Genomic DNA, 26,881 nt, shown 5'->3' with positions numbered 1-26,881 from the left:
TCCTGACCTTGAACAAATATTCAAGCTTCCAAATAAAATGGATTTACAGATCAGGACTATTATAATTTTACCTCCCCCACCCCCTCAAATAGGAAGGGTTCATTGCCAAGTGACAAATTAAGAATAAAGTTAAAGCTGCAATTTGATTATAACACACCAGCAGATGTACTATTTTACAGAATTTCATTCTGTTCAGTCTTTCGAGTAATAAGGAACATTGGTAAGGAAGAGAAGAAATTAAACATTTACATCCTTCTTCCCCCAATACTTCCTTCCAATCTTACCAACCTGAACGTCAAAGCCTACAGTCTCTATCCAGACACGCTTCATGGCTTTCAAGTGAGGACAATGTAATTTCACAGGCAATTCTTTAGCTTGGAAGAACTGAAAATAAACAGAAACCCATTTATTTCTTTAGGTTCGAGAGACCTTTTTGCCAGCTTCCCATCAGCTGAATTTAAGTAGACAGATCCCGCTGATTAAGTGGCTAATACTTCACTATGTAGCAGTTTTCAGAAGCAGCCTTCCAGGACCTGTGTAACTTTGATATCTTATCTTCAAACCAGTAGCATGTTATTTCACATACAAACTTCCTTTAGTTAGCTAGACTTATCCGAGAAAGTACTAGTCAACTAAGAAAGAGTGATATTAAATGATGGATAGCATTATTTAATTACCTTCCCTCAATTGTCACATAGCATCAGCACCCAAGTTGTTAATGAATCAGTTATCTGAACAGTTCAGCATTTTCAGCTAAACTAATCAGCGCAACATACTTTAAAACAGACTCCTGTAAGTTGTAGGAGTAGTTGAACATGTAGGTACAGACTGTCAGCCACCCACACTGAAGTCTGTGATTAATTTGACCTCAAGAATATGTACAAAGTAAGACCCACAGTACAGGACCATTAGAGACAGCAAGTTTGTCACAAAAAAGATAGACAATTGAAGGGAGCTGTGACTTAAGTGAATTTCCCCTCCTGCATTGCTTTAGCTGGTGCTACAAAAACAATTCTTTCTGCAAGTCTTGACAGCACAAAAATGTCTTTTACCTCTCCCAAACACGGAGTGAGGCTCTCCATGGCCACTACCAAAGAAACTGTTTGCTTTCACACACTAAGTTCTTTACAATGGGAAAGGAAGTGCTGGTACCCTATAGCTGTATATTTCAGAAAGATGTTATTTTGCTTCTGTCACACTTAACAAGGTAGGAAAGGTACAGTAGGAAACAGATGCACTGAAATCCCTTTTCCAACACAGGTCTGCTCCCAGTATACAAGGTGGACAAGATTTGCTGATGCTACAGTAAAAGCATGAATACCCACTATTATAAACCGGGCTGAAGCCATCTTGTAACCCTTTTCATTGTTTTCTGGAATTGCAATGTCCTGATGCCTAGTATGAAGATAATCATCATATAGCTAGAGTTATATTTATCATGTAGCAACTAGGCATCTGCTCTTTCACCCCAATTTCAGCAACAGTTCAGAAGCAACAACTGCTATAGCAAAAGTTGCCCATGATTTATTGGTATTGTTTAATGATGATGTTGTTTATCAAAATATGATATTGCTTAATGCTATAAAGATAGATAATACGGTGGTTAAGGAAGCCAGTAGATGCCTTGTATTATGGGCTTCCTCTGTGTATTAAGATAAACTGGGAGGAAGGGGATGAGAAGATGACACTCAATAGTTTAATATTTCCCTCCCCTCCAAACATTAAAAAAAAGTGTAGATGTTGCTGGTTCTTGCAGATGAGTTCTGTAACAGATTATCTTTTTCCACCATAATACATCAGTCAGGTTTGTCCCAATTAGGTTAGAACCAAGCAAAGGGAAGGCATTTTAAAATAGTTATACTGTCAAGAAGAGTCTCAGCTGTAATATACTTTAGTACATACTTTCTATACATGGTCTTTTTCAAAGAAAACTTCCAGTTACATCCTGAAGTGTCTAAGCACCGAAACAGTGATAATTTAAACCCTTTTAAAAGCTGCTTCTCACATAGCAAAAGGTCAGTCAAACAATTCAGATCTTGAACTAGATCCTTCCATGATTATTCATTTCATTATAACCATGTATGTGGTTATAATGTGCTCCAACTACAGGTGAAGGCCAGTATACACTGACCTCTACCACAGACATGAAGGTAAGGTGAAGTTATAAGCATATTCCTGATATATCAGTCATCATGTACTTTTTATGTCAGTCTTATCAGGTGTCATCTCTCAGCCGAAACAGAAATATAATCTGGCATGTTAGGAATGGCTCATGTACAATGTCATAACATTTACCGCAGATTTACTCAAGCCTTCTGTCACTGGATATCAGGAAACAGGCAGGCAGGAACTGCTCTCACATATGACTATTCCAGCCTAGCAATGTCCCATTCCTACAACCAGGATGCAAGCTAACACCTCAGCAGACTCGTAGTTCATTCTCTAAGCCATAAATTTTTGCTTTTAAGTTTTTTAATTCTCCTTGAATTTTACGGGTTAGTCTGTTTCCTTGGCGAATCTCATGCAGAATTGCAAGATCCTGGTCTGGTCCAATATTCAGAGTCACCTAAAAAAGAAAAGAAAAACAGATTAAGAAAAGCAAAGCTGTACAGAATACAATTTAGAGAGTATTATGATGAGGATATGAGGGAGGGAACTCTAAAGGAGACCCTTGTAGCTGGCAAAGAGGATGCTTAAGCTAATGCATGTCACCAACAGAAAGGTGCTCCAGAACCAAAAATAAAGAACAAAGCTTTCATACATCACAGCATTATATTACTAGTGAGAAAGAAATCTGGATAGAATACAACCAAGTTTACCCATAACCTGTTGACTCCTTTCTAATTCCTGTATTATTTTGAGACCCACAAAAAGAGGCAACTTAAAATATTTATCAACTAACTTTTATCTAGTTCTAAGTACCTCAGCTGACATGATGACATTTTGTCATCTTTTGCTACTAGAACTAGAGGTGGTTTAACTGCTGTGACCAATCTGCTGCCTTCTGAATTGCATACGATTCAAGAGCAGTTAAAGTACAACACCTAGTCTCAGGCCATGCCACATGGCCCATGCTGAGCTGAACAATCAGAATTCTTGATGGCAAGCTACCCAGGGCTGCTACTTCCTGTCACCCTGGAACTGGAGAGCATGCCAGCCCAGTCACTTTCAAGGACAGAGCAGCACAGCCTTGGAAGTTGTTCTCAAATGACCTCTTTTCTCTCTATCTTTTAGGGTGTCCCATTGCCATCATGTAGTTCTTGGTCAAAGATTTTAAAATTTAGTCATCTGTAGACATTTTGACCTGAAGTGATGAGAAGGATTTAAAGATCACTGTGGAGACTTTTAGCAAGCATTTTGTTCCTCTGCCCTCTTGTGGCTAAAAGTCTAAAGAAATTAAGACTACAATTAAGAGCACACCTACAGTTACAACACATACAGATCTGTAGTAAAGGTATCATAAGCACTTTTCCCCCCATTCATATATGCCATTTAGTCCTTAAAAGAATAAAGTTTAAAAACCCACAGCCTAACAAAAAATAGAAAAGAAAAAAAAAAAAAAATCAAAGTCTTTAGTGAAGACAAATGCGTTAGTCTAAGTCAACTGAACTGTGCGTCAAAAGTACAGAAAACAAGTGAATTGATGACACTGCCAGACTCCTGAAAGACAGTCAGTTGGACAAAAGCTATGCCTAGATCATTCTCTCAAGCATATCTTAGAGAAATATCTCATCCTAAACTCCAGGTAACACCAAGGCTGGGGCTTCCCTTCTAAGCTGTTCTGATGTTCATCTACGTACCTGGAAGCTACTACACTGCTTCAACTTCCAGCCATTGTTTCTGCAGTGATTTTTGCAGAGTTACAAATGATATATTAAGAAAGGAATAAATACAATATTTACAATACTTAAGTCAATGATCTACCTCTTACTGGAACAAAACCAAACACTATGGCCCCAAGAAAGAAAACCAATCATTTTCTTTGCAGAATGTACTTCTGACACAAACTACTCTATTGCCTTGCAATTTTGAGACAGCTAAGCGAGCTACAGTATCAGATAAGAACCTTCAGAGTTGCAACAAAAACACACAGCAAACATATAATCAGGAGAGCTCCTGGCAAGCTTGATGCCTGACTGATTAACAAAGACAAGTCTTTTTTGCTTTATAAAATAAATAAGAGGGCAAGTTTTGTCAAATACTAATATCTAAAGGAGCACTTAGGAAAGAAATTATTTCCTTAACTCTAGGAAAATATTGGATTTAGATACCGAGAATACGCCTCTGTGGGGTAAGCCCGTAACAATGTGCCTCAGAAATGCTTAGCTATTACCTTAAAAAGCTGTTTCTCTACATCTTTCAGCTTCTGCCGAAGCTGTTTAATGTCATTCTGGAAGCCTTCCACTTCCATATTACGACGTTTTTCCAAGGCTTCATATCGCTGAGTCATCAGCTTCAGGCGCTTCCCCATCTTTTCTGAGCGTTCCTATGGAGATGAAATCTCAATAGGGTATACAAAATAAAGGCTGCAAGATCATCACATAGCTAGCAGATGATTACAGACTAATTACCTTAAAGAGTTCTCTGCCAACATCTCCCTCCTCACGAATCCTAGCCAGCTCACCTTCCAGGGTGACACACTGCTCCCTGTACATGTTTGATAGGCGCTGTTCCTGCGTTAGCTGTTCTTGCAGTGACTAGGACATAGGAGGAACAGAAAGAATCAACTCAAAAGCCCGTGCTCACAAAATTTCCCCTGCTCTGGAAAAGGAAGCACGATAAGATTGACAATGACAGGCAAATAAAAATTAACAACTGGAGATACAGCTCATGAAAGAACTAGGTAAGGACAATATTCTAACACCACTTCCATTACCAAAACCTTTTCATTAGGTTATCAGTTTGGCATGACTGTTCATCATCAGTTAAAGAACTCTCTCCTCTTCTCCTTAAAAATAATATTCAACTAATGCTGTGATTCCCCTTTTCACAGCTGCTTGCCCAGCACTGCATTTCAGAAGCATCTGCATTCAATGGTAGATGAAAACAATTCCCTATCGCTTGTTTACTTTACAATTCCTTCTTGCCACTTCAGATCTCCCAGCTTCTCACTGAAAGCATACAAGAAATGAAAGAAAAATCTTGACTACTGTAGAAGAGCTGGGGGACATCAACTGAAAGAACTTACTCTCCCTGGACAGCAGCAAGGAAGATACAGGTACTGCATTTGAAGTCCATTAGCTGAGAGCCTTTACACTAAAAGAAAGGCACGTGCAACAAGCAGGTTAAGAACTGCTGGCCCACATATCACATGGCTTGCAGAAGCAGGGATTTGTTCTGGGCGTAAAAGAAACTGACAATGAAGTGCTACCATAAATCCTAATTATATGCTTTATGTGAAAAATGCAAGCAGTGCTGATTTTGAGACAGGAGAGGGTTGTTTTTTTTTTTTTTTCACATTAGTGCCAACAACACCGCAACTTATGGCAAGCCTGTACAGCTTTGAAACAGCTGCTAGCTACTGCCTATCTTGGAAAATCCCAGATGCTGACAATTTTGTAGTCAAAAACTGTTAAAGAGCCTCTACCTATGACAAAAAAAAAAAATTACCTTTATTTCTTTGCTGTGGAGTTTCCAAGTTCCATCATCTGCTTGAAGCATCTTCTTGGTATGTCTCTGCTTCTTCTGTCTTCCTTGGTCCCTGCTGATAATAAGCTGATCCACATCTTTGTCAAGTTTCCTCAACAGACTGTCCTTCTCTGCCATCCAAGCTTTCTCATTGGCTCGGGCATCAAACTTGAGCTGGAGAAAGTCACGGGTACTCTCATATAAGAGATTTTGGGTCTTATGGAGTCTGTAAAAAGGGATCCCAGTGGAGTTAATTAACTTCTTTCCTAGTTCCTACCTTAATTTCCTCAGTCATCATTGCAAGGTGGAAAAAACATGGAAGAAAAAGACAGTTGCTCTCCTAATGAGTGTAGCTCTTCCCATCTAATGAAAGAAGCGATAGTCTTAGAATATGAAATAGGATTTTTAATATGCAGATTACTCCACTAATCTTCTTGCACACACACTACCAAACAGATGGCTGCATAATTTGCTTTTCTGCCTGCTGCAGGAAGCAACATACTGAAAGTCAAAGTATTTCTGCTGCTCCCCTGTTCCTGTCTCACGACTATGTCTCATGAGAATGACTGTCATTCCTCACACTCACTTATCTGTTATAGTTTTGATCTTCTCCTGGTCCCTCTGATGCTGGACCTCTGCTTCCTCCGTGCGAATCCGCCTGTCCTCTAGTAGTGCCTCAACCTGTTCCTTGGATAATCGTGTCTGTTCTTCTAGCTGAGCTTGCAGGGCCTCCACCTCAATAAGCAAACAAAGACATTACTGAATAAGGCCTGAGAGCAGCTCTGCTCCTGTCCTTGCAAGTCTCTTAAATTCAAAGATTTAGATCAAAGACTCTACCCGATAATACCTTTGAGAGTTCTAATTTCTCAAAGGTTTATTTTTGTTTTAATGCCAAGTATTTCAAACAACTAAAACACTTCAAGGAAAAAAATCATGCTAAAGGCAAGACAAGCATATTATAAGCAGCAACAATGGATTGAAGACTTTGGAAAGATTTAAATTTGTCACACAGGATGTGGCAAATCCTGTGAAATATGTAGAGAAACTTCTGCTACCATCTTCCAATGAAATGGTGATATAAAAATACATAAATTCTAGGAAGACAGCAAGTCCACATATCTTGAACAAAAGAAATTACTCAACTAGAATGAATTACTAAATGTAAACAAGATAATGAGTGAAGGAGAGGGATGCAAAGAATCTTGACCCAAGGCACATAGTCAGGGAGACAAACTGGAATAAGTAATTGAAAAATATGCATTTAGCCTACATCTAAGAAACTATCTGAAAAAGCTTGGCGTGTATTTAGATTGCTTATTTTTATTACTATTTTGTATGATACTTTTGCTCCAGAGTAAAAGTTGTTAGACAGCTAACTGGACACCAGGTCAGTCACTACCACCCTTGAAAAAACAACAACAAAATTAAAAAAAAAAAATCCTCTATCTACTGTATAAGTTTGCTCTTTAATTTGCTTTTCTTGAGTCATCCTTCCTCATGCTTTACATACAGCTTCTGGCATCTTCCTCAATTCGGGATTCTGTACATTTTATCTTTCATTCTGTCATGCTATCTGCACTCTATCTTTCACTGAAATCTAGCTTCATTGTACTAGTGCATCTTATCGGGGCTGCCTAATTCCGTCTTAGACACATTGCTTTTGTCAGACTTTCACAAAATACCCAGCCCCCCAGATCTTCTGTGAGTTTAAAGGAAATTCATAGACACAACCAAATTATGGGAGATAACATCAATTACACATTCTATATTTAAGGGCAACATATTCCAGTTGACACTACTAGAACATCTGCTTATATAAAGCTTCCAGAATCAGACTCAAGTTCTTAAATCTAAGCCTACATTCATCACCAAGAAACAGCTAAGTAAACTGACAGAAAGTGGGAATCCATAGGAAGACGTGAGGTCTGATAGAATTGGTATGTCTACATCTCATCTAAGCAGACAGCATAATTGTCTATCATCATTTACTGGACAGCCAGGAACTATGTCCATCAGTTAGCAAATGGTTTTACCTGAAGTAGAAGTGTTTGATTATCTCTCTGATATCTCTCAGGACTTTCTAGTTTCTTTCCTTTAGCTGCTGTTTTTGAAGTGCTCCTCTTGGTGCCTATTGCAGAAATTTAACAGAGTAGAAAACAGTTTTCCAATCTACCTGCAGTACCTTTTCAAGTATGAAATATTGTATGTTCTGGCCTAAAAGAACAGGAAGGCCTAAAAGAACAGGAAAAAGCTTGCCACTGCTACAGTCACAAGGACTTCTAGGAGGGCTAGCTGAAGAAAAGTTTCAGAACTTATGGTGATCGCATACCTTTATCCCATACTATCATACCACAATATTTAGGCAACCTACTAATTGTCTTGGCATATATAAAAAGCAAACTTAAGTTTTCTTAAATAAATTATGAACAGGCAGATGACACAGCTGCACAAGCATCAAGCCTTGAATGAGTTCTGAGCTTGTCAGCTAATTTCAGTCAATTTGGAAGAGGCAGTTCTTCAAAAGAGAAAATCAGGAAGGAGGCATGTAGACCCACACTACTGTCTTCATTAAAGGCAGGCAGAACCTTGCACCTTGGAACGGCTGTGGCTAGAGATGGCTCCGCAGTTGGTACCTGCACAGTTCCAGAACAGCCATTCCGTGATCATAGCAGCCTCTTCCTTGGCTGAGCAGATCACAGACATGAGAGCCTGCTCAGGTTATGTTTAAAGATTTTGAAGGGAAGCCAAGGGTACTGCAGGTATATGTATGTACACATGGATACATACAGGGAACTTAATGGAGGTATACTAAACTATTCACAGCAAGGAATTATTTTGGTATGCTGACACCAACACATAGAGAAACAAGTATCAATAGCTGAGCTGCTATTAGATCAGTTTGATGTGGTACCTGTTCTAGAAGTATCATTTTGTTCATGCGCATCTCTGGATTTAACTGGCCTTTGCAGAACAGTAACCTGTAGAAACAAGATTAGATATCTCAGCTGAACACCTGACTTCTCCAAAGTTGCAATGGTTAAGAACAAATCTTAAAGAGTAAAATGAGATATTCAAAAGAACAGCATTACCTTACTTCTACCACAAGACAAGGAAGACATTCACAAGTGTAATGTCCATGTTGAAAAGTTTCATTTATCATGGCTGAGCCTTGTTATTTCTGCCTCTAATTTTTTTTTTTTCACCAAAATAACTGGAAAGTAATCCTGCCTTTGCTGGCTTCATTAGGATGAAAAGGAGCACACTCAGCAGGAAAAGGAGCATTTGAGGGACAGAGAGGAGAAAAGGAGAGTGAAGATTACGTTATTTCCTTCTTTCACACTCCTTGCCTTAGCAAGACAGAGAAACATGAAGCTTGATTTATCAGCACATTCACTCAAGCTACTCAACAAGCCTGGAATAAAAGCTAGCTGATAAAACTATTGAAACAACTCAACTGTTGAACTGAAACCCACTTAAAAACACAAGGCCATGAGGGAGCAGGTTACAGCCCCAGTGCTTATCTTGAGGTAGATATATAAATAGGCCTAATTTTATTGCTACTCTGTATCAGGGAATTTAAAAGCTTCTGTGAGATTTTTGTACTGTTTGAGCAGTGCAGAGTAACTACAAAAAATGCAGCCAATTTCAGCCTTTTTCTGCACCTTATTCCAAGATAAACCTTACATTCCATCATAGTCTCTGCACGTCCGAGTCATTCATGACTTTCTTCAGCAGGTTCAACTACATAGTCCTTTAATCAATTTGACATTATTTCTGAAATACATGATACAATATTGCCTAGAGGGGATGGCTCTTCTGCAGTCTCCTGCCCAGGAAACTGCTGCAGCAACCTCAAAACTGCTTTACTCTTTACTGAGGCCCTAATTACCACCTCTGAGATAGCTGATCTTCAAACACTGCGCCTGGTCACTTTCTGCCCTTCCTTTTTTTCTTTTTCTCTTTGTGACGTTCTCTCCAGCTTCTCAACGACCATTTGCCAGATGGCTTCAGACTCCACTTAGGAGGCTGATCTGGAGGTATGGTTTGAAGGTAGAAGGGGGAACAGCACCTACTTCAGTGTGCTTGTCCCTACTGTCAGCAGCTATACTAAAGCCTGATGTTGCTACAGAGCTACAGATCCCTCCTGCTTTGGGCTCATTTAGCAAATTCCAACTTGTGGGACAGATCAGGTCTGTGGTCAGTCTCCAGGGTACAGATCTTCACATTACAATCAAAAGCCAAGTTCTTCAGAAAAAATGAAACTTACCTTATGTGGAGGCTCCTTGTGAAAATAGGTAACTTCTCCTTTATCTGTTCCCACTATAGCCAGGAGATGTTGAATTTTTTTCCTATCCTCCAGTTCCCTGGAATTCAAAGAAAGTTGCCAGCACATTGCTATTTTTAAATACATCAAGACACTGTGACAAACTGTTCTTCTAGTTACTCGTTAATACCTACAAGTTTTCCAAACTGTTGCAGTTCTCCAGAACACTGCTTTAAAAACAAACTCCGAAAGACATTACTGATGTTGCCTATATAATAAGAACACCACCAGTTTTGCTGGCACTGGGGAGCATTCCTCTTTTCAAATATGACAATACTACATAGGATGATAGAGCAACGGCACATGGTAGTAAAGAATTTGCATTCCAGAGTTATGAACTACCTAAAATCCTTTCAGGTACTTCATTCAACAGATTGTAAATGTCTATTATTTTTAAAGCAAACTACATTAAGGGCTGTACCAGACTTTTTGTCACACTCTTGAGATGTGCAAAAGCACAGCAACATACCTTTTGACACAAGCTCATAAAACTGTATTAGAAAACTTGATATTATCACCCACAAATGTTCCAAAGAAGGTGGGACAGTCCTTTGCCACTGGCAGCTAGTCCGTTACAGCAGATTATATTCCAGTTCATCAACCAAACAGTATTAAAAAGAAGTGGCTGTAACATCATCCCACAGAGTCAGGGGAAACTATTTGCTTTGGTCTGTATTTTCTATTTGAGCTTAAGTGTTTTTAGTGCTGTGGGAGCAACTTTTGCTAAGAAGGTGGAAGTTCTGCTTAAATCAGAACCTCCACATTCAAATGGCAACTCACAATTCAAATATAAATCCATGTCCAACTTCTGCTCTTTCTTCTACTACTAGAATAAGAGGAATAATAACTGGAAACATATTTAGCAGCCCAACAGATCGCATTCCACCTCCAAGATTGGTACGGTTTCATAGGAGCACTCCCTGGGAAGGGTGCCATAATTGTTTCTCTGAAACAATTGGATGAGATGATTTGGATGAGATGATTTGGATGAGAACTAGAACATAAATGCATGCAATTGCTACTGCTAGTGACCCAGTCCGCCATCTCACACAGCACACCTGATTTTCAGCCGGTCATTCTCTGAGTAAAGACGAAGGACGTGTTCCCGCTCCTGGAAGAGGTAGACTTGCATATCACTCAAAGCCTTTTGCAACTCTGCAATCTCCTCTTCTCGTTGACGTACTTCCCATTGCAATTTGTCCTAGGTAGGGAGAATGAGGTACTTGAAATGACACAGAGCATTGGGCAACACTTACAAACTTCAAACCGCTCGTGTCCTCAGCCTGTAACTGGTATAGAACAACTGCCAGTTCAAGTGAATTATTTTATTCTCTTACAAAATTTGACCAGATGAGGGCAGTATTGGAATTTTTTTTTTTTAAAAAAGTTTCGACAGGGAGCTCAGAGCACTGAGAATTATTGTCAGTATACAATAGTCAAATAAATCCTAAGCTAGGGTCTCCAGTTTGGTGGTCAGAGTGGCACAGGTTTGTGGAATTTAATGTCAATGAAAACCTAGCAAAGCCTCTGTCATAGCACTTATACTTAAAAAAATTACTGAAGAATAAACATTAAAATATCTGTGTGGTTTAGTAGCAAGAAATCTGGCTAGTTACTAAGTCTCATTAATGATTTTCTACCTGGTGTGGAAAACTAACAAAGCCTTCAGAAAACCATTCCCGTAGGAGAGAAGGCACTATTTTCACTATTTTGGAACCTGCCCCTCTTTTTCCTAGATGTTGAATGAAAGTAACTTGTATGCCACACTTTCCAAGGGCGTTCAGGCTGCGTCAAGCACGGCCAGTACTGGAGGAAGCACCTCAATCACCTCAGAAGTGTTCATTCTGTTCCCAAAGGGCCATTCACAAGTACAAAGATGACTGCTAGACAGATGTGTGCTGTAAGGCATACCAGAACACGGAAGTTACAGACATTCTGTAAGATTTCTCCTTAAAAGGCAAAGATTTTTAGGTTTTTGGAGTTTCTTTTTCTACTTATTTCTTCTTAGCTCAGTTCTACCACATTACCAGTAAGTCTTAAGATCATCTGTGCTCAGTTTTCAACTGAAGAAAAATATTAAGTTTGTGTAAAGACATGTAGTATGTCATAGTTCAAAAACTCTTTTCCTAACCTGTTCATCATACGTTTCTTTGTACCTCTCCAGCCTTTTTACCAAATCCTCATGTTCCTCATCAAAGTCCGCAATCTTCTTGCGATAGTATTCCAGCAGCTCCCGAGAGGGACGGAGAAAGGCCAAGCGCTCATTGATTGAAGGGAGAGGAGTACAGTCCTCCTGATTCGGAGACTGAGAACTAGCATATCTGGATGAGACATGCGGAGTTGCCAGCCTGGACAGAAAAAATTTCTAATGACATGTAAACTTCAGACAACTTAAGAAAAATTTTAAAATAGTAAAAAATAAAATTTCAATTTTAACACAGATTAGATTTCAAACACGGATTAGCTTGCCTGTGCACCGAGTATTAACAGGAGATAAAAGCATTTAGGAGAACATGTAGGGTTGATACAGAACAGCTTGCAGGCTTACTATACTGTGGAGATGGGGCCAACTGATGGAAAAGGGAGAAAGAAAGATGTTATGGAAGGAAAGTCTCATGGGTTATTTGAGGAGGGTGACCATGAAAGGAAGAGGAGGAAAGAAAAGAAGGAGAGGACAAAAAGTCCATTCTCATGCAATTAGAAGAAGCAGCAACCACTGTAAGATAAACAGGAAGACGTGATTTGTGACAGAATCACTATCTGATACCCAGAGAGAAAAACACTTTTTCTTAAGAAAGACTGAGACAATAATTCAGGTTATCTGATGTCATCATAATTTAAGATGTAGGTCTAGGAGTCTACATGCTTTCCTTTCTGATGTACTTCATGTTACTGTCCACATAGCTTGTCCGCCCCTGATAGTGAAGTAGAACCTTCCAAGTTCTTGAATCTTATGTTGAGGTACTAGATGGAAAGCATGCCAGTATTGCATAAATCAAATCAAGAATATGTATGTGTAATTACATATCTGATTTTTATTTTAAGCAATGTTTACTGCATTCAAACATTTAATCTGCTCAAATAAGCACCACATTTGCAAATAGTGCTGCACATAGAATGCAAAATTCTCTTGGAAAGTCATCTTTTTGTTATTGTTTTGATCTTACAAACACTTTTTTCTTTCTTAATGACACCATTAGTAACAGAATTAAAGCTAAGAATCCTCTTTACCAAAACCACAGTCCAGAATGTGACTCTGGAGCCACTGCCAGAACTTTGATCACAATGTGACCTGGCAGGTGACACTGCAGCAGTGGTGACCTTTATGAACTGCTCACCAAAGCTGCTTAAATCGGAACCCATGTGCTACATCCATGAAAACATGCCAAGCTCCTTAACTCCTAGCACTGTAGGAAAGTATTAAATATGCAATAATATCATTATTTCATAGAGGAACTTTCCGACCAGCTGTGCCCAGAAACACCTTAAACACCACACTTGGAACGGTCAAGAATAGCAACAGAAGAAAACAGGTAACAGAGGCACAAGGTGAATACTTTATTACTGAACTAAAGAACAGCAGAGATGGAAAGGCGTGAGGGTAAGGAAGCACAGCAGGTAGAAAAGAGGGCAACACGCTGCTTTGTGTTCAGCCTGGCTACCGGACAGAAAGGGAAGAGCTCCGGAGCCAGAGCCCGCAGAGCGGTTTCGGCGGCGGCAGCCCCCACGCTACCTTCTGGGGCGAGGGGAGGTCCGCGGAGAGCAGTCCGTCGCGCTCATGGCGCCCTGCGGAAGGGCCGGCCTCACGGCGGGCAGGGGACACAAGCTTCGAGCCGGGGCTCAGACGGGCCGCCCGCGGATACCGGGAGGCTGGGGACGCCCGGCAGACAGACGAGTTCGGGCGCGCTGCAGGCCCCGCTGGGAACGGCCACAGCCCCGCGGAGAAGCCCCCGAGGCGGGGGGGCTGCCAAACAAGCCTGGGTCAAGCTCCCGAGGCAGTCCGGGACGGGACCAGCACCACCGCACAACCCTCCACCGGTAAAGGGAACCCCCAACGGCAAAATAACCGCCGCAAACCGAACCTCCACAACTCAAATGGCAAGGCAACCTGCCGCCCGTCGCTTCCTCCAATCACAGGAGGTCTTGCATGCGGCGCCGACGGCCTTAACCAATCAGTGCTCGCAACACGGGCAGGTGGGGTCCGGCGCCGGCGCGTTTGGGAGTTGTAGTCCTTGAGTCGCCGGCAAGGGGGGCGGGCAGGAAGGACTGCGCGTGCGCGGCCGGCGGGGCGGAGCGTGCCGTGCCGACGGGGGGGGCGGGGCGTGCCCCGAGGGCGGGGCGGAGCATGTGGGAGGGGCAGCGCTGCAGCTCAGCCCGGCGACCCTCGGCGCGGGGGAGGAGGGGGGTGGATAGTTCTGGGGGAAAAACGTGGGGGCTCCGCTTCCTTCCGAACCCAGTTCTCGTGATGGCAGGGCTTAGGGCTCCGGGCAAGATAAACACAACCTGCAGTTCATCAACAGCAGCAAAAAAAAAAAACCAAAACAAACCCAAAACCCAAACATCCATTTTTCTTTGAAAAAGAACAGAATGAAACGCAGAGGTTGTGAAGCACTGACAGGTTCAAATTCTGGCTGAATATCCACATGCATTTTTTAGATCGTCTAGATGCTTTTTAGCCTCTTCATCCCCACATAGATCTTCCCATGCCCAGCAGTACTTAGCGTTCTCTCAATTTACGCAACACGCTATTTCCTAATTTAGTTGCTGAGCGTGCTGGGAAAAAACCTGCACACAAACAAGCTGGCTTTTTTTTTTTTTAACCTTTTGTTTAAAGAAATGGACTTTAAAAAAAAAAGGCTTACTTACAAGACTATTAAATTCTTCACATCAGTTTTCTCAATAAATAGAGAAAAGATAATTTTCTGGGCAAAGTCCAGAAGAAAGGCTGCTGTTACCCTTCGTTAGCCTCGCTGCTCTCTCCACTTCTCATAAAGCAGTTGAATATCTTGAACAACGGGCTGAAATCTTTTCCCAGGGAAGTGATAAATACTTCCAGATGACCAAGAACAAAGATTGACGTGGGGAACACAAGTCCCAGTGTGGCACCAAGTTTCAGAGGCCAAGAGCCCCCAAACTGGAGGGGGGTAACGGAGAAAAACCTAGAATCCTATTTCAAAAATGGTATCTTACAGAACTGATAAAATGAAAAAAATGCCACCTCAGAGGTTATTTGGGATTTTTAGCTTTTTACTCTGGTAGGAAAAACCAACACCTTTCCCAGCAGCGCCTTGCAGAGCCCTCTGCTAGCCCAAACATATTCACACAAAACTGAAACAACCTTGAATGGTCTAGAAGGAAATCAGCAAAAGACTGGTTCTCAAAACAAAGCTTTTGCATGGATTAGGTGCTTTCTAGCATGCAGTTTTTCCTCTCTGGCATTCCTGGCAAAATCACTGCTTATCTTGGAAGTGTAGAAATATAATTTCTAGGCAGTGGTAAAGAAACATCTGCGCTCCACATGCTTTCACAGTCATAAAAGTACCAGGCATCCACGTCAGGAACCCCCTGCAAAATATAAGAAGACATTGTAACAACACAATAACCGTTGGTAAACTCACTCAATATTTCATAAGATGTTTGGTCTTACCTATAACTTTTGTCAAAATTAACCGTTTGCCTTGGAGCCAAGTGTTTCCCATATGTAAAACGTGGGCGACACCTCTTCCATCTGGCAGGGCAGCGATGCAGGTAGGTGTATTGAAACGGATCTTGTAAGCCTCGTGGTAGCGGGAGGAGGAAATTAACTTTTTCTGAGACTGCAATGGTACACCAGGAGCAAGGCTGGAATAAACAGTGAGAGGAAAGTGAGATGTGGACTCTGGCGAGCACTGGAGGCAGCGTTCTGGTTAAAAAACCAACCAACCGTGCAATTCTGTTTTAAGACTTATGTCATAGTGGACAGGGAAAACGGGTACCGAGCGAGTCTTAACTTGTGAGCGCTTTTTGGAAATGAGATGTTTTGCACGGGGAGGAAGAGATCAGCAGAGTAGACACAATGCAGACGTTGGGGGATTGGTTGGGCAGTGCTTCACGCAACCTTGCAATGAATGACTGACAGGACTCCTGAGGTCACAATGGAGCAGCAGCCACAGGGACACCCTGGGCCACAGATAGTGGGGCTGCCCACAGCAATGCCCGTTGACTGGCGCTGGCGCCGGTTAATGGAGATTAAACCCAACAGCGGCCAGAATGGCCACCCCACGGGGCCACCGACACCGGCCTTCATTCGGGGCACCCAGCAGCCGCCTCCACTGCCGTCCCTGGGGCCCACTTGCGGCCTCGTCCCGAGCGCCGCCGTGCTGATGGCTAACTTTTGGCAAAAAGCTTTAAAAAATTAAAGCTAAGAATCTGTGTAAGATGCTGGGCACCCGCTGCCGGGAGTCTCCCCGGCTTCACCGGCCCTGAGGAACCCTGGGCCAGCCCCGCCCCGCCCCGTCCCGTCCCCGGGCCTAACGGCCGCCGCGGGGCGGGGTCTGCGGGAGGAGGGGCGTGGCTTGTGGGAAGGAGAGGCGTGGCCTGCGCGCAGGGGGCGGGGCTCCCGGCCCTCCTCCTGACGTCCGGCTCAGACAATGGGCGAAATGGCCCTTCAGCACCGGAAGCGAATGTCTCGGGTTTCGTCGCACATTCCTCCGCGGCGGAAGAGGAGCCGGCCCCGCCCTCCTCGACCACCTCCCCCTTCCCCCCCCCACCCAACCCAGCCCCCTGCCCCTTCATTCGCGCCGTGGAGTGTCCCGGGGGGGTGGCGGGTGGGGCAGTTCGGCTTTGAGGTCTGCGGAAGCAGCGTCGTCGGGAGAGGCGGCCCCGCCGGGCGGCCGGGCCCCTCGGCGCTGAGAGCCGCCTCGCCAGCAGCGTGGCGGAGGGACTACTTTTTGGATCGGAAGGCAACACCTCCACCTGCTTCCGGGGGGAGGGCTGAACTGCGGCCGCGTAACTTCCGGCGAGCTGGAACGCGAGAGAGAGGGGTTCGGTGTGGGGGGGAGGCAGCCCCGGGGGGGACGGGACAACAACACTCGGCACCAGCCGCTCCCGCCGCCCCTCCTGCCCGTCAGCCGCCACCGGAAGATGCGCTTCGGCCACTGGCCCAGCTCCTCCGGCCGCCCCTGAGGGCCCCCCGCCGCCGGCCGCACCTCTCCGCTCTGCCCCGCCGCGGCCCTCGGTGTGCCCCCCGCTGCGCCCCCCCCCCCCCCCCCCGCCGCCTCGGCGGCTCCTTTCCCCCTTGCGACCATGTCGGGGGGCGGTGGGTCGCGCTACGCGGCCGAGTTCGTGCCCCCGCCCGAGTGCCCCGTCTTTGAGCCCAGCTGGGAGGAGTTCAGCGACCCGCTCGGCTTCATCGGCCGCATCCGCGGCCTGGCCGAGAAAACCGGCATCTGCAAGATCCGGCCCCCCAAGGTACCGCCCGTCTGGGGGCGCGGGGGACCGGGCTGGGCCCAGGGTGGCCGGGAGGGGCTCGGCGGGGTGGTCTGAGCAGGCCCGGGGGTCTGGGTGGCAGAGCGGTGGATGTGAGGAGCTGGGGAGAGCCCCTTTTCCCCGCTCCCGGTGCTCGCGTGGGGTGTCCGTGTGTCGCCTGCCATAGGCCTCGGCGTCCGTGCCGGGAACCTGTGTAGGCTCTGGCCTCAGAGCTGGGCTTTGTAGAGGTTGATTTGGACTAGGTGAGAAGCTAGTAGTGCATGGCGGTGTCCGGGACTTCACGCTCTTTTTACTCTTAAAAAAACCCCAAGCAAACCCTAACAGCCTACTTGTGAAAACTGCGAAGGCATTGTAAGTGAAATCAGGTGTTTACTCTGGGCAGGGGGGAGAGGGAGGGGGAAGGGTATTTCATTTTAATGGGTCATTGTTTATAAACGTCATCTTTAAACTGTTAATAGAAGGGCAGCCAACCTGTTCCTGCAGGGGAGTTATGTTTATGTATAGCAGTTTAGAAGGTAGACGCGTAATGCCTCCAATGACTAGGTCATTATTTTCTGATGGCTTGCCCCTGGGACCTGGTAAACCGTTTAGACGAGAACATTAGGTAATTTGTCAAAAAGCTGTTAGATCATGTAATAATTAAAGTACAAATAAACTTTAAATATAGTTTTAAAATAAGAGTGTTGAAAAGAGAGAGAGAGAGAGGGACGGAGGAAAAAACCTGTATAGAAAGCGTGTAACTGAGAACAGCCTGGGTACGGGTTGCTGATTGGATTTCATGATCCTTCTTCTCCGTCTGACCGGTCTGGGTTGCTGGAATCTCTTTAGTTGGTTTAATGACATGGTGAAAACTTGACCTCTGAGGGGCTGCCCTTTCTAAAATAAGCAGAATGGCTTAGGTTGGGAGGCCACAACAAACAGGTCCAGATCCCGTTCATTGAGAATAACTAGAACTTTCCTGGCCGTTGAATGCATTTCTCTTTCTCCATGATTGCTTAGCTGTTTGTGTCGCAGGGTTTTGCAGGATGCATGCGTCAGGTTGATTTGCAACCTGCAATAAGGACTAAATCGGGCACTTCATACTAATCTTACTGATTTATTCTTCTTTTCCGTTATTAGAAGCTGTAAATATTTTACGATCGTGCTTGAGGCCTTTATATGCTGCAGCAGTGCAAATAGTAAACATTTAGTGTGGCTTGTCCACCTGAAATGGGGTATCCTTACTCTGTTGTATGTACTGCCAGGTAGACAATCTGCTATAACTCAAACTTTCTTAGCAAAGTACTAAAAAAGCTGAATTATACTGGTCTTGATGTTGTAACACGGTTTTCAGAAATGGGGCTGGGAGGCACTTGTGGTTGAACCGACTGCTGACTGTGGTGAGAAAGCCATTATTTAAGGCTGTGTTTCTGTTAAAGAGTTGGACTCCCGACTGGTGGTCTTGTCTTTATGGAAATGACTGTAGACAAACATGAAAAAAAGTTAGGTGTCTAATAATGTGCTTTATTTGGTATTTGTAGCTGTTGAGGTTGACAATTTTGCAATGTGCAGGATATATGGAACTTCTAAAAAAGTAAATAAATCCCCAGGAAGCTACAGAGTATCTCTCATATTTAAACTCAGTATGAGTATGAAATGCTTTGGACCTTACTTTTTTTTTGTATTTTTAATTCTGTGTGGATCTCTCTCTTTGAAGTAAAATATTTTGGGAAGAACACTAAAAGCACAAGGGTGTAATAAAATTGGAAAATGATGTCACCAGTTGTACTAAGAAACTCAGTTACTGTTGGGAGCTTGTTTATTCAAATGTCATTAGGGTCTTCTGTTTTGTGCATTTTTTTAAAAAGGAGTTTCTTGAAGGAATAAAATGTCTTTCTGTCTCTGTTTAGGACTGGCAGCCTCCATTTGCATGTGAAGTACAAAGTTTTCGTTTCACTCCACGAATTCAGCGCCTGAATGAACTGGAGGTGAGCTTTTCCACTGTTGATACAATTTTTGTGTTTGCACTGAAAGCAGTAGGTCTCCTTGCTTGAGACTTGCATCTTGGCAGGTTTCTGGATGGGGGAGACTTTAGAAACACATAGACCACATCAATGTTTATACTTGGCAGTGGCAGAGTTCATATAAAATAACTCTCCACAACTTTGGGAAAAGTCTGGTTTTTATTTTATTACCCAAAATAACCACAAGAGTTCTTCACATTCAACTGGAAATGTCTAAAGTGAATGCCAAGTACCATGTTGTCTAGTAAGAGCAGCCAGTGTCTAGCCTTCAGAGCTCCACAGGCAATGAATTATTTTAAAAAAAAAAAATTTACTGCTCTTCTGAAGCCCCTGATTGCCTTATACTATCTTGATAATGACTCTTAAGCCTTAAAATGAACTGGTTTTTATAGTCTTATTGTAGTTGGTTAATTTTACAGTTCAAAAATGTATGGGAGCTTTCTTGAAAGCAGGATGAGTCTCATTCTGTCTTGGTTTTTCCTTTTCTCTACAACATTTCTCAAAGCCTTTCTCTGTTCGTATACCCAAACGTGTATCATTTGGCTTGTAAATGGGTCTCCTTATGGAAAGTGATTTGAGTACTCCAAAAATACTCAAGGGAGGAGGTCCTTCTGCATGGTTAAAGGCATATTTAAAAACTGCTTGTAACTCTCTGCCTCCCCCCTGCAATGTATATTTTAATAATTGCTTTGGTATTTCTCCCTGGAATGCTGATTTTTTCATAAGTATGCATTTTGGTTTCAAACCAAAAAATAGTTAGGTAGGAGTTTGATTTATAGGATCTTGAATTTAAAGAGAAATGCATATAGAATGTTCTGTTTGTAAAGATTTTTATTTTTATCAGTATTTGTATTTCTAGGTTTTTTTTTTACATGACTAAGACGGAAGCTCACTTGCCAAGTTGTGCTTTGAAAATGTAAACACTAGAAAAACGTGTCATATTGTAAGCTTTTGTCATGCTTGTTTTGGGACATATGTCTTTGTCTTTATTGATTGCAGGCAATGACAAGAGTGAAGCTGGACTTCTTGGATCAGTTAGCAAAATTTTGGGAACTCCAAGGATCCAATTTAAAAATCCCTGTGGTGGAGAGAAAAATACTGGATCTCTATGGTCTGAGCAAGGTGAGCAAGCAATTGTAGGCCTTGATCTGACTGAGACCTTGTTTTTCATTCAAGCTCAAGAAGCCAGCAACAGGGAGAGCTTGTTTTTACAGCATTAATGTCATTAATATAGACATTAAATGAGAGAGTGGAGGAAAAAAAACATACAGTGAAATATTTCTGAATTGAATGGTTACGGCAGACGTGTCAAGCACAGTTATATCAGTTGCCTTTGATTTGATTCTATACAGCGTGTATTTGTTACTGTGTATACAGTTTCAACATCCTGATGTCAGCTGGCCTCTTGCTTTTTAGTTCTCCTTTTTTACATGTGGAGCTGCAGGATTTTGAGGTGGTTTTTTGAGAGGGCTTTTTGAGAGGGTATGCTTGTGTGCAGTTCAGCTCCTGACCTAGCAATTCTGTAATGAATTGTTGTAATTGCTCCCTCCTCTCTCTCAGTAGAGATTCTCCACATGACATAAACATGCATCTTTGAGAATTTAAAATGTCAGCTTCTGGAATAATACTTTTAGTTTTCAAAACAGACTACATTTGAGGCTGGCTAGAAATTTGTACTACTATGATTATGTTTGTTGTGTTGTTTTTCAAAGTTTGCACACGAACTAAATCTCCATTGCAGTTTGCTTTTGCACTGGCAAAATATGTGTACTGTTACAATCTTACCTGGTAAGGATGGATTGTTAATAGGAATAGGTAGATTTTTTTTTTTTTTCTTGCAAGGTAAGGAATTAAGATATGGTAGTTGTAGTGCTTCTAGGTTAGAGCATCAGTTTTCATTCCCCTTTCAAGATTTCCTTCTCTTAGGTAAGTAAAAATGTAAAGATCTGAATAGATTTTATTTTGAAAAGAAGAAGTGATAGTCTTTTGGGTAGTCTGAAATTGCTGATAAAATGCAGAGAAAAGCTGATAAAAATTTCTTTCAATATTTGGTGTTTTTATTATTTTCATGTCTATGGTGGTTTGCTGGGATATGCAGAATATCAGAGTGGTACTGGGAAATATCTGGGTCACTGTTGTGAGCTGGAACATTTTAGTTGACTGCAGATATGCAGGTAGAGGTTTATTTAGTTACTTAATGGCTTCTATAGCCGTTCATGTGTAGGTAGTGTTAGAAATAAATTTTTCATGGACATTTTTAAGATAAGTTGAAATTTAGGAATAGTTTAATTTAAAATGGCTGTTCTAGTACTTTGCTGGAAATATGAGAAAAATAATGATCAATACTAGTACTGTTTTCTCTAAGTGCAGCTATCTCTGATTATAGGATGGAGCAGAATTAACTAATTTATTTGTCACTGTCGCTGTTGGACATTTACCTCAGCCTCCAAAGTAAACCATAAATTTCACTTTGCATACAAAATGTTTTTACACTGAGGTTTATGAAGAAGTGTTAGGCGTGAAATTTAGTCCTTGTGTAAAGAAATGTAATGCAAAACTACACTGTTGTAGAAATGCTATTAGTCTTACAATAATATAGATGAAATTACAATACATTTGGGTTTCAAGCTGCTTGGCAGTGAAACTGTAAAGGGAATGGAGGCAGTGGAAATGTGGCCAGTGTTTCTGAGAAAGCAACTCATGCTGTTATGGTCATTGGTTGGAGGCAAGTGGTCTGTTGCTTTTCATTCTGTGTACATGTTAGTTCCACGTAAGCAGTGGTAGTTCTGTGTGTGAATTACTAGACTCAAACCAACTGAAGTCTGGTGTAAAAACTGGCCTGAGTTAATGGGAAGGTGCATTCAATTTATCCTCTTTTCCCAGTAGTCTCTCATTCAGAGTTTTGTGCGAGTTTCTATAACTCTGAAGTTGTGAGCTCCAAAGCTCTCTTCTGCCTGGAGTCTGTTAGAACGGGCTTCGCTCCTGGCCAGACTTGTATTTTGCGTCAGAGTACAAGTCTGGTGAGAGTTAACTTTTCACTTTGTTCTGATGGTGGGGTTTGTACTCTTTCCAATGTGTCATAGGTCTTAACTGTTGGACTCCTGTCTAGGACAGCAAGCAATTTACTAGGAAAATTATGTTAAATGTATTATGTAATGAGGATAAATAAATGCTTAGTTATTCAAGTACTAGTCCTTCAGGAAACAAAAACTAAATTCAGGATTCTGTTACTCTTTAATAGAATCTTTTAACGTTTGGTTGGTTTAATTGATTCTTGGTTTATGCAAGGTGGTGAGAGCAGCTCAAGACCCTTAACTTATTTTTATTTATGCGTTTCAGATTGTTGCCAGCAAAGGAGGCTTTGAAGTAGTCACTAAAGAGAAGAAATGGTCTAAAGTGGCAAGTCGCCTTGGCTACCTGCCAGGAAAAGGCACAGGGTCATTACTCAAGTCGCATTATGAAAGGATCTTATACCCTTATGAGCTCTTCCAGTCTGGGGTCAGCCTTATGGTGAGATGCTTGTCTTCCTTTATATGTAGAGGGGATGCAAACTGCATATAGACTGCTGCTTGTTATTGCATATGAAACTAGGACATAGGGTCTGTTTTGTTAGAAGCTTCAGCTATGTAAACAAACCTAGAACCACCTTCATACTTGCCTGTGACAGTGCTAGAAGTTGTAATGTGACCTTGTGTAGTTATTTTCTGATAGCCATTTCTTTATAGGATTGGGGCCAACTCTATTGGGAAGGAAAACAGGGCAAAAGATTATATGATTAATTGGAAAGATGTCTTTCTCGCTTTCTTGATAAGCTAGTAGTTGAGATTCAATTTCCTTATTTGAAAGGTGCGTGGATTAATTGGCCTCTTGACCAAATGGCACGTGTAATGCTGTGTGATTTCACTCATCGTGTTTCTTAGCAAACAGAATGATTCACAGACCATGGAATAATCAGCACTGCCTGACCAATCAACCTGGTGTCTTGTGCTCTGATCCTCTAGGGCATCCAAAAGCCAAACTTGGACCTTAAAGAAAAAGTGGAGGGTGAAGACCTCAGCTCAGATGCCCAGACTTCCCCAAAGCAGGCTTCAAGAATGAATGTTGTGCTAAAGAGAACTAGGCGCGTCAAATCCCAGGTACCCCTGTTGATTGGCTCTTACAGACAGAGAACACTCGTTCCTTCCACCAGCACAGCAGCGTTGGCAGTTCGACAGCCTTTCTCTGGCTGTGGGAGCCTGCTGAAAAGCACCACCAGGAAGCAGTCTTCATTTAAATAAAATTGAGAGAAGAATGCCTGGTTGAGGCCTGGTTTGCTTATAGTACATACTCTGTTTATCTCACAGCCTTTGAAAGCTGCTTTTTGTTTATTGACAAGTGGCCTGTGTACCTCAGCAGTGAATATGCCTGTGAAAACTGAACAGATAAAAAGCCATTTGTGAAATGATGTTGAAGTTTCTGCTTATGCAAAGTTTGAAAAGTTATTTTTAAAGCTTTTGAAAATATACTGTGTAGTTATGCAAATGCAAATGTGTCGGTAAGTCTTTCTTAATCGTGGAAATTGCATTTGGAACTAACTATCTCAAGCTATGCGGACTGTTTTTGTGAAGAAGTGAAACGGATATGAGGGCAGATGCTCAGTGATGGCTGGAACTGTATAGCATTTCCATAGCTTTTCGACTGAAAAGCAGTTTGTTTTCTTCTGAATTAGTAACGTTACAGGAACATCTGACATTTTACTAGGTGATATTAAATCCTGGCAGTACCCCTCAGTAATTCTCAGTTGAAACTGAGTCACCACCATTTAAAATGCTGTAGCATTCAAAATAGTCCTGGAGGCTTGTTTCTACTTTTCTTTCATTGTTTCTACTGCAGTTTTTGAAACAGGCCTTTATCTTTTGACAAAGATTTCTATGGCAGGCGTCATCCTAAGGCTTTTCACAGCAGGTGTAGTGGTTCCTTGCTGGCCAGTCAGTGGAACATGGGTGAAAGCTGGTTTTATAACGCAACGAACTTACTACTTACTTGAGGCCGTTGTAGACTTACTTTAAGCACCATGAAGTTTTTTGAAATGCTTTTTTTTCAAATCCATCTTTCTTGTCATGAGGTGTTTGAGTGTTCTTTATGAAATTTTATCTTTTTCTCTGTAATGATTGATTTCAACTAAACTGTATTTTTTTTTTGTCGGTGTGTTTTCTCAACTGACTGAAGCTGATGATGTTATTTATTGTAGCTCTACAACAATGCATCACACAAGCAGTCCCAGCCTGTGATCTTACCAGGTCTCTCAAATCACGCATTGTTAGTGAGCTGTTCATAAAAACTGAGAATGCTGCAGGAACCACAGCAGTCATTCGTTATGTGGAATTCTGCTTTGGGTTTGACTGAATCTTGTGGGGTAATGCCAGTGTGACCTTTTTCACATACATGGTATAAAAGTGTCACTATGTTATTAAGATCCTGGGTAGTGAGCGTGGATAGCTGCAGTGACCTCTGCATCTCAGTAGACTTTTTCCAAGTACTAAAAGTACTTTGCAAAAATGCTATGCATCATCTTTTTGCAGATAACTTACCTAAGAATGGGTGATGAATAAGAAAACATAAAGATAGTAATCTCAGGAATTATTGAAGTAAACAAAGACCCTCAGCAGTAGAAGAGGGTGGCAGACTTTTGAAAAGCAAATTTTTTTTTTTATTTTCAGAGAAAGTGAAAAATAAAAGAAAATGGGGAATGGGAATTCTCCTTTGTGGAAGATGGGTTGGGAATCTTTGGCAACTGTCAATTCAATACATTGTCTGTGAATAGAAAGAGAATGCTTTGGTGATGAGACATTCTGCTCAAAAATAAACTTAATACTTCATTTTCTTTCCCTTTTCTCAGAAGAAACCTATCACAAATGAAAACCAGAGAAAGGCAACTGAATTACTAAAGACTTGTAAAGAAAAGAACAAGAAAAAGAAAAATAAATTCAGACCAGGAAAGAGAATATCCTTAAGGAAAGGTTAAATTTAGGAGAATACTTCTTCTTAGAGAAGAGTAGTGTATCTTCATAGATGATCTGTTAGGTTGTGTTTTAACAGTCAAGGGATTTGTCTAAGGAGGCTATCATCACAGTGATTTCTGGTAGAGAAATGTAGTACTGGAACAAAGAGATAACAAAGAACTGTCTTTTCAAAGGATATTAACTTAAGGTCCAGAGAATTTTCTGAAAAGTTAAAACTAATTGTAAGTAGTATATCTGCTTTCAGGTTTCTGTTACAAATTTGGTTGCTTGCAGAGTAACAGAATTAATAAAACAAGCTTCAATTTTTTTTTTAATTTGAAAGATTTCTGTCCATGGGAATAATTGTGTGAAACAAAAGAACTCTGGGAGACACTGACAAATGCCCAAAACACAAATATTTTGATTCTTGGTTGTAACTCTTCTGGTCTTGCACATTGAGGGAGTGGGATGTAAGTGTTTCAAAGTTGAAGAGGGTAGGACAACAGAAAAAGAGTGTGAATCCATTATGTTATTAGGATTCTCCCATATACAGGAAAAGTCTTTGGGTTTTACTTTCAGTTGAGAAGATAAAAGAAATGAAAGTATTTCTGCATCCTTCAGGAAAAAGAAGAGCTGAGAATAGAATCACAGTTATGGCTTGTTAGTCGCAAAGTGAGGATTAATGAGAAAAAAATTGATAGTTAGTGTGCAATTTCAGAGTGGACTTACATAGTTGATAACATATGTCTCAAGTGAAAGTAATGGCTATATAGAACTCATAAATGTACAAAATTAGAATATCAGCCATAATCAGTTTGAATTAATTGCCAGTTGACATACTGCATACACAGTTCAGTGGGAACAGGGACTCTAAATATCACTAAAAATTCCTTAGAGTAGTAATACCTAGGAAACGATATCTTTCTCGTATTCCAGAAGCAAGAAAAAAAGCTGATTTAGACTGAATAAATGGAAATTACCTTATTTCTTTTAGCTTTATGGGAACTACATTTAAACTTGCAGTTTTTTGTTTATTGATTAAAAACTGAATGCTCGTCAGCCCAAGGGAGCTCATTTAGTGCATCTTCTGTCAGGTCATAACTGTGGAAAATAACAGGTGAAGTATCGTCACTAAGTTACTTGAAGATAACCTTATTGGAATTAGATTTGGTGAGATCTTTTAAGATGAGTGAATTTCAGGAGGAAGATTGCAAATTATGTGAATTTAGTGGCCGCGTGGATCAGCTTAGAAAGGGGTTTGGAAGTGTAAGGAAATAACATGAAGAAAAATACCAAGGTGATTGCATTGCAGATAGAAACAGCGTATGGAGGTTCTTTTTGCTGTTAGGTTAGTGGCAATGATGTGGGAAAATGAGTTAGGTCAGTAATGGGAAACAGGAGGAAGTTCTGCTGAACAGAACACTTCAGGAAGCAGCACTGGCAGGGACATGGAGTTGTCGCCTAATGGGTCTTTTGAT

General features: G+C 41.7%; 2 protein-coding genes across 3 annotated transcripts in view; one reads left to right on the top strand and one right to left on the bottom strand.

The window, feature by feature from the left end:
• Positions 1-1,641: 1,641 nt before the first annotated feature.
• CCDC77 (coiled-coil domain containing 77) lies at positions 1,642-14,028 on the bottom strand. Its single transcript, XM_086764911.1, has 11 exons — positions 13,686-14,028; positions 12,084-12,300; positions 11,011-11,153; positions 9,896-9,992; positions 8,540-8,606; positions 7,662-7,756; positions 6,215-6,363; positions 5,611-5,854; positions 4,572-4,697; positions 4,334-4,486; positions 1,642-2,566 (listed from the first exon to the last, which is right to left on the bottom strand). Exons 1-11 carry the CDS (start codon positions 13,730-13,732, stop codon positions 2,420-2,422), a joined length of 1,485 nt encoding a protein of 494 aa, XP_086621037.1. The 5' UTR covers positions 13,733-14,028; the 3' UTR covers positions 1,642-2,419.
• Positions 14,029-16,992: 2,964 nt separating this feature from the next.
• KDM5A (lysine demethylase 5A) overlaps positions 16,993-26,881 on the top strand; it is a 51,661-nt gene continuing 41,772 nt past the window's right edge. For both annotated transcript variants that reach the window (XM_086755391.1, XM_086755402.1), the window contains exons 1-5: positions 16,993-17,401; positions 19,309-19,386; positions 20,422-20,544; positions 22,762-22,932; positions 23,424-23,558. In XM_086755391.1, the coding sequence (XP_086611517.1) occupies positions 17,237-17,401; positions 19,309-19,386; positions 20,422-20,544; positions 22,762-22,932; positions 23,424-23,558 (672 nt within the window). In that variant the 5' untranslated portion in view covers positions 16,993-17,236. The remainder of the gene's footprint in view (positions 17,402-19,308; positions 19,387-20,421; positions 20,545-22,761; positions 22,933-23,423; positions 23,559-26,881) is intronic.

The sequence above is a fragment of the Chlamydotis macqueenii genome, chromosome 1, assembly GCF_036417535.1.
Source record: "Chlamydotis macqueenii isolate bChlMac1 chromosome 1, bChlMac1.mat, whole genome shotgun sequence".
NCBI lineage: Eukaryota > Metazoa > Chordata > Aves > Otidiformes > Otididae > Chlamydotis > Chlamydotis macqueenii.
Note: the sequence above shows the minus strand (reverse complement) of the source record. Positions and strands in the feature narration are given on the sequence as shown.